At 45.8% G+C, this 12,049-nt stretch overlaps 1 protein-coding gene across 1 annotated transcript in view; it reads right to left on the bottom strand.

Moving 5' to 3' along the window:
* LOC124262308 overlaps nt 1-12,049 on the bottom strand; it is a 42,375-nt gene that overhangs the window by 8,119 nt on the left and 22,207 nt on the right. The window contains exons 9-14 of the mRNA XM_046696796.1: nt 11,644-11,693; nt 10,352-10,463; nt 9,534-9,707; nt 8,518-8,656; nt 7,421-7,537; nt 524-575 (exon numbers count right to left, since the gene is read on the bottom strand). Coding sequence (XP_046552752.1) covers nt 524-575; nt 7,421-7,537; nt 8,518-8,656; nt 9,534-9,707; nt 10,352-10,463; nt 11,644-11,693 — 644 coding nt within the window. The remainder of the gene's footprint in view (nt 1-523; nt 576-7,420; nt 7,538-8,517; nt 8,657-9,533; nt 9,708-10,351; nt 10,464-11,643; nt 11,694-12,049) is intronic.

The following is a 12,049-nucleotide window of genomic DNA, read 5'->3' as shown; positions in this document are numbered from 1 at the left end:
CCTACATGACTGAAAACACGAACAAACATAATTATCTATTAGAACCTTGCTGTCAACGCCAGTGGACCTTGGTGATAATTTGATATTGATCATAGTTTGATTTTCATCTTTTGGAACCAAGATGTCAAGGTCAATGGACATTCATAAAACTTTCATCTTCATCCTTTGGGATGTAGATGTCAAGGACATTTCATTTTCATCTGTTTGGACCTAGCTTTCAAAGCCAATGGACATTGATCACAATATGATATTCATCTATTGGGATCAAGATATCAAAGCTCTAGGATATTTATCCTAATTTGACATTCATGTATTGATACATTGAACATTGAATCATGTATCAGGAACTTGAGGTCGAAGCCATTGGACACTTGTCATTATCATACTATCTGTTAGGAATTAGAAATTGACTCATTACTTAGCCATAACTAAGGAACAGGATGTCCAGAAGATATGAAGTGGTCTGTCCCAAGCTTATGCTGCTATTTTGCATTATAATAGAATAGTAGTGCATGTGCATTACCGTCAGCTGCAGGTGCACTGTTACTTGTTTGGCAGTCTCCGTTAATGCACCACTGAAACAGGAAGGCAGGGGATGAACATCTGCAACAACTTGTACAAAGACTAACTGGACTGGTCACGACTCAGCGTTGTTTAACGGTACTTCTTGGTCAGGTAAACACGTAAGGAAGCTCAAATTGACTACATATTTACCTGTGAGAAGAGGATCACACTTAAGAAGTATCCATGGTCTGAACCAACATCCACGAAATTCTAGTCATACATAGGCGAAGTAAAACTATTGTATCCAGTGAAGGATGGGTGAGTGAGTGGGTGTTGTACGGGACACTCAGGAATACTTCATCTAGGCGCTTTGTCTACAAGGCTACCTACTTCAACATCCAGTGAACAGGTATCTTGGATAGAATATGAAATTATAAAACAACACATTTGGTCGATATCATTATAGTGGAGAGTGGAGACAGTCGTGTTTAATAGTTAACATGTTCGAGATATCTGTGTTGTATGAAGCGATCAGTTCATGCCAATATGATAAAAATTATAATTGCCTGAAGGCAAACTCTTTATAAATCAATATTTGTTTATTTCAGTTCCCGTGGCAACTAGTAGCCTACCTCTCTGTTCCCGGATGTTGTTTCCCTGTCAACCACTAACACACCGTCTTCTTCCCGGATGTTGTTTCCCTGGCAAAAGGTCACCTACCTCTTTGTTCCCGGATTTTGTTCCCCTTGGCAACCAGTAAGTCCTTTCTTGTTGCTGCGCCTTTTCCTGCAAACTAGCAACGTACCTCTTGTTTTCCCATATTGTGCTTCCTTGTTCAAGCAAGTTCTTTCCTGTGTGTGGCTTAAACCAGAAACTTGTTCCAGATGTTGTTTCCTGCCAACCAATAACCCAGCTTACTTGTTCCCAGATGCTTGTCCTTCTGTTCCAAACCAGTGTCAAACCAGCTTACTTGTTCCCCAAGTGTGTGTGTAATCCCCTGTCAACCAGGTCTTGCATTTCCATGTGGCTCCATGTGTGTCCATCCTTAGATGTCCCGTGTTTCCACCACTGTCAGTAAGCCATGCTAAACCATTGTCCTGTCAGCTTGCATTTCCCTAGATGTTGTTTCCGCTGTGTGCCAAAAACCAGCTGCTGTGTGTTCCCAGGTCGTTTCCACCACTGTGTCTAATCCACTGTGTGTTCCCTGTAAACTTGGTCGTTCATTTCTACTTGTTCCCAGATGTTGTTTCGCCAATCAGTGCTTCCTTGTTTCAGATGTTTCTGTGTGTCCACTGTGTGCTGTGTTGGGTCGTTTCCACTGTGGTCCTGTAACCACTGTGTGCTACTTCCAGTGTGTTCTACCATGTGTTCCTTCCTGTGTTGTCCCCACCTGCTGTGTCCAACCTTGTTCAGATGTGTTCCACACTGTGTGTGCATTACTTCCTTCCCCAGATGTGTTCCACCTTGTGTGTGTTCCTTGTTCCCTGGATTTTGTCCATGTGCAACCAGTAACTCCCTTTCCCAGATATTTGTTTCCCTGTGTGCCCTTCCATTTGTTTCCCTGCTGTGTACTACCTGTAAAACCAGCTACTTGTTCCCAGATGTCCTGTTTCCTTCCTTGTTCCCAGTATGTTGTTCCACCAATCTTGGTTCAAGCAAGTTCTTCCCTGCCAACCAGTAAAACTACTAGCTACTTGTTTCCCAGATGTTGTTTCCCAACCAGTAAACCAGAAACTTGTTCCCAGATGTTGTTTCCCCTGCCAACCAATAACCCAGCTACTTGTTCCCAGATGTTTCCCTGCCAACCAGTAACAAACCAGCTACTTGTTCCTAGATGTTGTCTGCCAACCAGTAACCCAGCTACTTGTTCCCAGATGTTTTGCCAACCACAGCCAAACCAGCTACTTGTTCCTAGATGCTTGTTTCCCTGCCAACCAGTAAAAGCCAGCTACTTGTTCCACAGATGTTGTCCCCTGCCAACCAGTAACCCAGCTACTTGTTCCCAGATGTTGTTCAGTAAGCCCCTGTTCCAGATGTTAACTCCAACCTGTAAACCAGCTACTTGTTCCCAGATGTTGTTTCCCTGCCAACCAGTAACCCAGCTACTTGTTCCCAGATGTTGTTTCCCCTGCCAACCACAGTAAACCAGCTACTTGTTCCCAGATGTTTCCCTGCCAACCAGTAACCCAGCTACTTGTTCCCAGATGTTGTTTCCTGCCAACCAGTAAAACTCAGCTACTTGTTCCCAGATGTTGTTTCCTGCCAACCAGTATACCAGCTGTACTTCTGTTCCCCAGATGTTTCCTGCCAACCAGTAACTCAGCTTACTTGTTCCCAGATGTTGTCCCCTGCCAACCAGTAACCCAGCTACTTGTTCCCAGATGTTGTTTCCCTGCCAACCAGTAAACCACAGCTACTTGTTCCCAGATGTCCTGCCAACCAGTTCCCCGCCACGTGTTCCAATGTACTTAGCAGAAACTTGTTCCCCAGATGTTGTCCAACCTGTGCAACCAGTACATGTTCCCAGATACTTGTTCCCAGATGTTGTTCCCAGATGTTGTCCCCTGCCAACCAGTAAGCCCAGCTACTTGTTCCCAGATGTTGTTTCCCTGCCAACCAGTAAACCAGCTACTTGTTCCCAGATGTTGTTTCTGCCAACCAGTAACCCAGCTACTTGTTCCCAGATGTTGTTTCCCTGCCAACCAGTAAAACCAGCTACTTGTTCCCCAGATGTTGTTTCCCCTGCCAACCAGTAACCCAGCTACTTGTTCCCAGATGTTGTTTCCCCTGCCAACCAGTAACGCCAAGCAGCTACTTGTTCCCAGGATGTTGTTTCCCTGCCAACCAGTAACCCAGCTACTTGTTCCCAGATGTTGTCCCCTGCCAACCAGTAAGCCAGCTACTTGTTCCTGTAGATGTTGTCCCCTGCCAAACCAGTTGCTACTTGTTCCCAGATGTTGTTTCCCCCGCCAACCAGTAACCCAGCTACTTGTTCCCCAGATGTTGTTTCCCCTGCCAACCAGTAAACCAGCTACTTGTTCCCCAGATGTTGTCCCCTGCCAACCTGTGTAAAGCAGCTTACTTGTTCCCAGATGTTGTTCCCTGCCAACCAATAACCCAGCTACTTGTTCCCAGATGTTTCCCCTGCCAACCAGTAACTAAGCTTACTTGTTCCCTAGAGTCCCCGCCAACCAGTAACCCAGCTACTTGTTTCCAGTAAACCAGATGTTGTTTCCCCTGCCAACCAGTAACTCCAGCTACTTGTTCCCAGATGTTGTTCCCTGCCAACCAGTAAACCAGCTACTTGTTCCCAGATGTTGTTTCCCTGCCAACCAGTAAACCAGCTACTTGTTCCCAGATGTTGTTCCCCTGCCAACCAGTAACCCAGCTACTTGTTCCCAGATGTTGTTTCCTGCCAACCTGTAAACCAGCCACTTGTTCCCAGATGTTGTTTCCCGCCAACCAGTAAAAACCAGCTACTTGTTCCCAGATGTTGTTTCCCAACCAGTAACCCAGCTACTTGTTCCCAGATGTTGTTTCCTGCCAACCAGTGGAAAGCTGCCACTTGTTCCTAGTGATGTTGTCCCCTGCCAACCAGTAAACCCAGCTACTTGTTCCCAGATGTTGTTTCCCTCGCCAACCAGTAAGTTCCAGCTACTTGTTCCCAGATGTTGTTTCCCTGCCAACCAGTAACTCCAGCTACTTGTTGCCAACCCTACTTGTTCCCAGATGTGTTTCCCCTGCCAACCAGTAACCCAGCTACTTGTTCCCAGATGTTGTTCCCTGCCAACCAGTAAACCAGCTACTTGTTCCCAGATGTTGTTTCCCTGCCAACCAGTAAACCCAGCTACTTGTTCCCAGATGTTGTCCCCTGCCAACCAGTAACCCAGCTACTTTGTTCCCAGATGTTGTTTACTGCCAAATGTTTCCAGCTATGTTCCTAGATGTTGTTTCCCTGCCAACCAGTAAACCAGCTACTTGTTCCCAGTATAAACTTGTTCCCTGCCAACCAATAACCCAGCTACTTGTTCCCAGATTTCCCCTGCCAACCAGTAACTAAGCTACTTGTTCCCAGATGTTGTCCCCTGCCAACCAGTAAACCAGCTACTTGTTCCCAGATGTTGTTTCCCTGCCAACCAGTAAACCAGCTACTTGTTCCCAGATGTTGTTTCCCTGCCAACCAGTAACCCAGCTACTTGTTCCCAGATGTTCTCCCCTGCCAACCAGTAAACCAGCTACTTGTTCCCAGATGTTGTTTCCTGCCAACCAGTAAACCAGCTACTTGTTCCCAGATGTTGTTCCCCTGCCAACCAGTAAACCAGCTACTTGTTCCCAGATGTTGTGAAACCTGCCATGTTGTTTCCCCTGCCAACCAGTAAAACCAGCTACTTGTTCCCTAGATGTTGTTTCCCTGCCAACCAGTAACCCAGCTACTTGTTCCCAGATGTTGTCCCCCTGCCAACCAGTAAACCAGCTACTTGTTCCCAGATGTTGTTTCCCTGCCAACCAGTAAACCAGCTTACTTGTTCCCAGATTCCCCTGCCAACCAGTAACCCAGCTACTTGTTCCCAGAGCTACTTGTTCCCAGATGTTGTTTCCCCTGCCAACCAGTAACCCAGCTACTTGTTCCCAGATGTTGTTTCCCTGCCAACCAGTAACCCAGCTACTTGTTCCCAGATGTTGTCCCCTGCCAACCAGTAAACCAGCTACTTGTTCCCAGATGTTGTTTCCCTGCCAACCAGTAAGCCAGCTACTTGTTCCCAGATGTTGTTTCCCTGCCAACCAGTAAACCAGCTACTTGTTTCCCTGCCAACCAATAAACCAGATGTTTGTTTCCCCTGCCAACCAGTAACCCAGCTACTTGTTCCCAGATGTTGTTTCCCTGCCAACCAGTAACCCAGCTACTTGTTCCCAGATGTTGTTTCCCTGCCAACCAGTAACCCAGCTACTTGTTCCCAGATGTTGTTTCCCCTGCCAACCAGTAACCCAGCTACTTGTTCCCAGATGTTGTTTCCCCTGCCAACCAGTAAACCAGCTACTTGTTCCCAGATGTTGTTTCCCTGCCAACCAGTAACCCAGCTACTTGTTCCCAGATGTTGTTTCCCCTGCCAACCAGTAACCCAGCTACTTGTTCCCAGATGTTGTTTCCCTGCCAACCAGTAACCCAGCTACTTGTTCCCAGATGTTGTTTCCCCTGCCAACCAGTAACCCAGCTACTTGTTCCCAGATGTTGTTTCCCTGCCAACCAGTAACCCAGCTACTTGTTCCCAGATGTTGTTTCCCTGCCAACCAGTAACCCAGCTACTTGTTCCCAGATGTTGTTTCCCTGCCAACCAGTAACCCAGCTACTTGTTCCCAGATGTTGTTCCCCTGCCAACCAGTAACCCAGCTACTTGTTCCCAGATGTTGTTTCCCTGCCAACCAGTAACCCAGCAACTTGTTCCCAGATGTTGTTTCCCTGCCAACCAGTAACCCAGCTACTTGTTCCCAGATGTTGTTTCCCTGCCAACCAGTAACCCAGCTACTTGTTCCCAGATGTTGTTTCCCTGCCAACCAGTAACCCAGCTACTTGTTCCCAGATGTTGTTCCCCTGCCAACCAGTAACTCAGCTACTTGTTCCCAGATGTTGTTTCCCTGCCAACCAGTAACCCAGCTACTTGTTCCCAGATGTTCTCCCCTGCCAACCAGTAACCCAGCTACTTGTTCCCAGATGTTGTTTCCCTGCCAACCAGTAAACCAGCTACTTGTTCCCAGATGCTGTTTCCCTGACAACAAGTAACCCAGCTACTTGTTCCCAGATGTTGTTCCCTGCCAACCAGTAACCCAGCTACTTGTTCCCAGATGTTGTTTCCCTGCCAACCAGTAACCCAGCTACTTGTTCCCAGATGTTGTTTCCCTGCCAACCAGTAACCCAGCTACTTGTTCCCAGATGTTGTTTCCTGCCAACCAGTAACCCAGCTACTTGTTCCCCAGATGTTGTTTCCCCTGCCAACCAGTAACCCAGCTACTTGTTCCCAGATACCTTCTTGTTTCTGCCAACCAGTAACCTACCTTCTATGTTTTCCCTGTTTCCCTGCCAACCAGTAACTCCAGCTACTTGTTCCCAGATGTTGTTTCCCTGCCAACCAGTAACCCAGCTACTTGTTCCCAGATGTTGTTTCCCTGCCAACCAGTAACCCCAGCTTCTTGTTTCCCAGATGTTGTTTCCTGCCAACCAGTAACCACCTTCTTGTTGCAACCAGTAACCCAGCTACTTGTTCAGATGTTTGTCCTGGCAACCAGTCACCTACGTTCTTGTTTCCCTGCCAACCAGTAACCAACCTTCATGTTTCCCTGGCAACCAGTAACCTACCTTCTTGTTTTCCTGGCAACCAGTCACCTACCTTCTTGTTTCCCTGTCAAGCCAGTAACCAACCTTCATGTTTTTCTGGCAACCAGTCACCTTCCTTCTTGTTTCCCTTTCAAGCCAGTAACCAACCTTCATGTTTTCCTGTCAACCAGTAACCAACCTACCTTGTTTCACCTACCTGTTTCCCCTGTCAAACCAGTAACCAACCTTCATGTTTTCCTGGCAACCAGTAACCAACTGTCATATTTCCCTGTCAAGCCAGTAACCTACCTTCGTGTTTTCCTGGCAACCAGTCCCCTACCTTCTTGTTTCCCTGTCAAGCCAGTAACCAATCTTCATGTTTTCCTGGCAACCAGTCCCCTACCTTCTTGTTTCCCTGTCAAGCCAGTAACCAACTTTCATGTTTTCCTGGTTTCCCTTAAGCCAGTAACGCCTACCTTCATGTTTGTTTCCCTGGCAAGCCAGTAACCTACCTTCTTGTTTCCCTGGCAACCAGTAACCTACCTTCTTGTTTCCCTTTCAAGCCAGTAACCAACCTTCATGTTTCCCTGGCAACCAGTAACCTACCTTCTTGTTCCCGCATGTCGTGCCTCTGGCGGCCGTCAACATCTGACATGTATTTATCGAAGGTATGTAGCAGTACATAGCACGACAGATGATACTGGTGACGTCGAAGTCCACTCCCTGCAAAATGTTCACCATCAGTTTACAGACACGCCACAAGAAATGTGTAAACGAAGAAGTTTATCATTTTACCTTGTTTATTCTGTCATGTTTAATATTTCTTAGTGGCCATAATGCATTTACCGTTGACACGTGTGTATACATGTGGTCTCACCTTAGGCAAGTGAGTTTGTTCAAAATTGCCTCTGTTCACCCTGCAGAAAATGGGTACCCGGTGGGATAAGTAATGTGACTATTAACCCAGCCTTGGGTTATCGGATAATAATAATAATCAGATTGGGATTTCAGCAACGTTGAGCACCGTGTGGTGGAATATAGGCGCTATACAAATCCATTATTATTATTACAAAATCCATTATTATTTTTAAAATAGCTGGATTAATTGCTATATTTCACTTTAAACAAGAAAGTAAATCGAATAAAGTGAAATTAAGATTGCGAATCCTCATAATTTTACCTTGCCAACTGAACATGTAAATATCAGAATTTTATTAAACTTAGGATAAAAGTTGTTTAATAAACGATCATAGTTTCAAATCGCTAGTATTGGTTTGTATTACAAGGGGTACGCGCAGTAGTTGGAACAGTGAAGCAAATGCACGTGTGGGGTGCGTGATGAGCTTTAACTTCAGACTACCGTAGAAACCAACCCATCTTGTTCTCAGGGTTTCATTCAATTGTGCTTACCCCTTGTAATACAAACCAATAATAGCGATTTGAATCTATGATCGTTTGTTAAACAACTTTTATCCTAAGATGAATAAACTTCTGAGATTCAAATGTTCAATTGGCAAGGTAAAATTATGAGGATTCGCAATCTTAATTTCACTTTATTTGATTTACTTTTTGTTTAAAGTGAAATTCATCGGTACGTTTTCACTGCAAACAGACTATAAATTCAGCACAAAACAACCTTCACTCACTCTCCGTTAAGAGCAAATACCATCCGCGCGGTAGTTTTAAAATCTGTATGATCTTACTCTGCACAGGTAGGAGGTGTTGCCGAATTGTTGTCTGCACTGGTCATCTGGGGGCAGAAGCTGACCAGGCATTTCCCCACTGATGTCAGGAATGCCGACCAGTACCGGAAGGGGATCCATGAAACATGATGTTTTGTTCCTGAAATAAAAGCAGCGAGTCAGTATCCTTCTACAGGTACCAATATACACTAGCCGGGTTTTCGTGGTAAGGTTTGATTCGTTGTTTAACACGGCAATAGTCCAGCTGTATGGCGGCGATCTGTAAATAATCGGGTCTGGACCAGACAATCGAGTGATCTACATCATGAACATCGATCTTCGCAACTTGGATATGATGACATGCGTCAACCCAATCCCGTTAGTCGCTTCTTACGACAAGTATGGGTTGCAGAAGATCGTATCCCAATTGTATAGACCGATGCTCGTGCTACTGATCAATGGATGGTCCAGACTCGATTATTTACACACTGCGGCCTTAAAGCTGGAATATTGCTGAGTGCGGCCCAACCAATAACCCCATACCGCCGTAACCCATCCGCCTTCCACTAACTCCCCGCCCGACCTCCCCACAACACACACCCCACTACGACTACAGCCATACGTGCAACCGCAACCTGTGGTTAGAGAGTCCGCCCGGAGAGCGGAAGGTCGCGGGTTCGATCCCCGACCGCGTCATATCAAAAAGACATTAAAATATTGTACTTGTTGGTCCCTGCCTTGCGCTCGGCATTAATGGGTACAACAAGGACTGGTCGGTTCGGAGTGAGTATAATGTGTCTGAGTGGGGTATTCATGCTTCACTGCGGCATGGTATCTCAGTGGGCTAGCTCTATAAAACCAGCTTAAGTCTGGGCTAGTACAAGCAGCCGCACATACACATACAAACGCATGCACGTCGTCATATGAGCGAAATATTCTCAAGCACGACGTAAAACCCAATTTCACCTCACCTCACCATACGCGCATATACACACACACACGCGCGCACACAGACGCATATTCATGAAGCATCTTACGGGTCAGCTGTGATCGAAGTGTTGATGTAGTCCACGAAGTATTGCACGGAGCAGCTGGAGAAGTACCAAGGGTTGAACTTGTTGCCTGGCGACTCATCGTGGGATGTTGATGCCATCACGTACCGGTCTTCTGACCTACAAGTATTATTCTTCCCGTCGTGTAGTGCTCCAAGGCTGCAAGTATATAGGATCAGTTATATGGTTGTATCCCTCATTCAGCAATATTACCGCAATATAACCGCAATATTACGGCAGAGGACATCAGAAATGGGCTTCACACATTGTACCCATGTGGGCAATCGAACCTGGGTCTTCGGCGTGACGAGCGATTGCTTTAACCACTATGCTACCCTAACCGCCCCCGTTCTCCGTGTTGGAGAAAGGTAATATTCAGGTATTTGTCCGTGAAGCTGATTATGTTATTGCAGAATGTGACAAGTAGCGACACCTGATGAGTACGGACACGGATGACCCAGTGGTCTGAGGTGAGTTGCCTCCCTTTGGTTCTGCTGATCGTGGGCTTGACTCCAATATGCTCCCCGGGCATGATCCGCTAAAGCGTGGCAATAAACCGTCAGTGGCTAGAGATCACGTGGTATTTTCAGCTTAGGTCAGATGCCATGCTGTTCAGTGTACCAGACTCAGGGCGGTGGGATAGCCTAGTGGTTAAAGCGTTCGCTCGTCACGCCGAAGACCCGGGTTCGGTTTCCTATATGGGTACAATGCGTGAAGCCCATTTTGGTGTCCCTTGCCGTGGTATTACTGGAATGTTGCTAAAAGCGACGTAAACCCAAACTCACTCACTCTACCAGACTCACCTGTGGCCTAATTCATGAGCGGCTGTGCCGACACTTTGAAAGCCTCCATGGTCCTCCACTATAGACACGCTCGATCCGTCGGTAGCACACGTGGTGGCGACATAGGCGAACCCTGAAGAAATGTATTCATTGACTGATGGACGTATACAGTACAAGATGGATATATACACAAAGAACTTAGTTAAGCACCCCCTTGACATATCTCACGATTGAATGAGCTCCGATCTTAACCCTTTGGGGTATATCTAGGACATGATTGGTTGTCGTGTGCAAAAAAAAGGGATCCTCCTGTACAGAACCTAGCCCAATTGGAAGCTGCTTTACACGAGGAATGGCGTAGACTGGTCCTTCAGAGGATCAGGAGGCAGACAGGAAGTAGGAGGAGAGTGCTGGCTGTCATACAGTCACATGGAAGTTACACTCGGTATTGACCTTGAATCGTGCAAGACGCGCAAAATGACATTTTGACTGTCCAGGACCAAACTTGTACAAACATGGTTTTGTATGAAAATCATTGTATTTTTTTCAAAATGACTATTTATCATCATAAAATCAACATGAACTCCAATCATTTTGTCATTGTTTATGAGTCAAAGGATTATACGGGTCAGAAAAATTCGTGTTTTATGTACGTGTTGAAAACCTATCATTGCTAAAATACAGGGAGTGATCAATTAAGTTCTTTGTGTACGGAATAGATTTAAATGTCAGAGGTGAATGGTTGTGGTAGTCGTCTGATGAGAATACTAATGGATCGTGGGTTCGAATCTTAGATACGTCCTAATTATGATTATTGATTTGTCAGCACCATAGCATTGTTAGATCTGCACTTTCTTTTCTCCATACAGTTCAAGGCAGCTAACCAAAACCATTGTCCAACTATGATTACAAACATGAGATAGATAGGGAGAAGCGTCCATAAAATCAACTTGTTTTAACACGCTGCACAACGAGCCGCACATGGGTGTCGTTGGGATAGAATTGGTCTTCAGTAACTCATTGTCTTAAGAGGCGACTAACGGGATCCGGCGATCAAGCTCGCTGGCTTCATTGACACATGTCATCGTATCCCAACTGCGTAGATCGATGCTCACGATGCTGATCACTGGATTGTCTGGTCCAGACTCGATTATTTACAGACCGTCGCCATATAGCTGGAATATTGCTGAGTGCGGCGTTAAACTACTACTAGTACCACTACTACTACTTAACATGTTCAATATTCTACTACTACTACTACTATTACTACTACTACTACTACTACTACTACTACTACTACTAACTGAGCTTACCCGTTGTATAGTTGAAGCGGAAACCGTTGTCATCCGTCACCAAGTCATAGCTGAAAATAAATTTAATGATATAAATTTACACATCGGATTTGCGTCTACCAGTGTGTCTGATAGTTCACAGTGACACATCGTGCATGTACGTGACTGTGAGGACAGGGATATAATATGTATATGATGCTGGGATAGATGTCGTAGTGGTCGTCGAAAAATGTATGAGTGAGTGAGTGAGTGAGTGCGATTTGCTCAACGATACTTTGATCAGTAGGCGTGTGCGTTTTACGTCCATGTTGATACCATAAACGTCTGTTTACCATTTTGGTGAAACACACGATCATGGGTATTTGGCTAACACACCAGGCTATGGAATCCTGGAAGGGACATTGTCGCGTTGTCGAATTGTCGCGTT

This window comes from Haliotis rubra, unplaced genomic scaffold (assembly GCF_003918875.1).
Source record: "Haliotis rubra isolate DU_JTF1 unplaced genomic scaffold, ASM391887v1 Scf83, whole genome shotgun sequence".
Classification (NCBI taxonomy): Eukaryota; Metazoa; Mollusca; class Gastropoda; order Lepetellida; family Haliotidae; genus Haliotis; species Haliotis rubra.
This window is presented reverse-complemented; position numbering and strand designations above follow the sequence as displayed.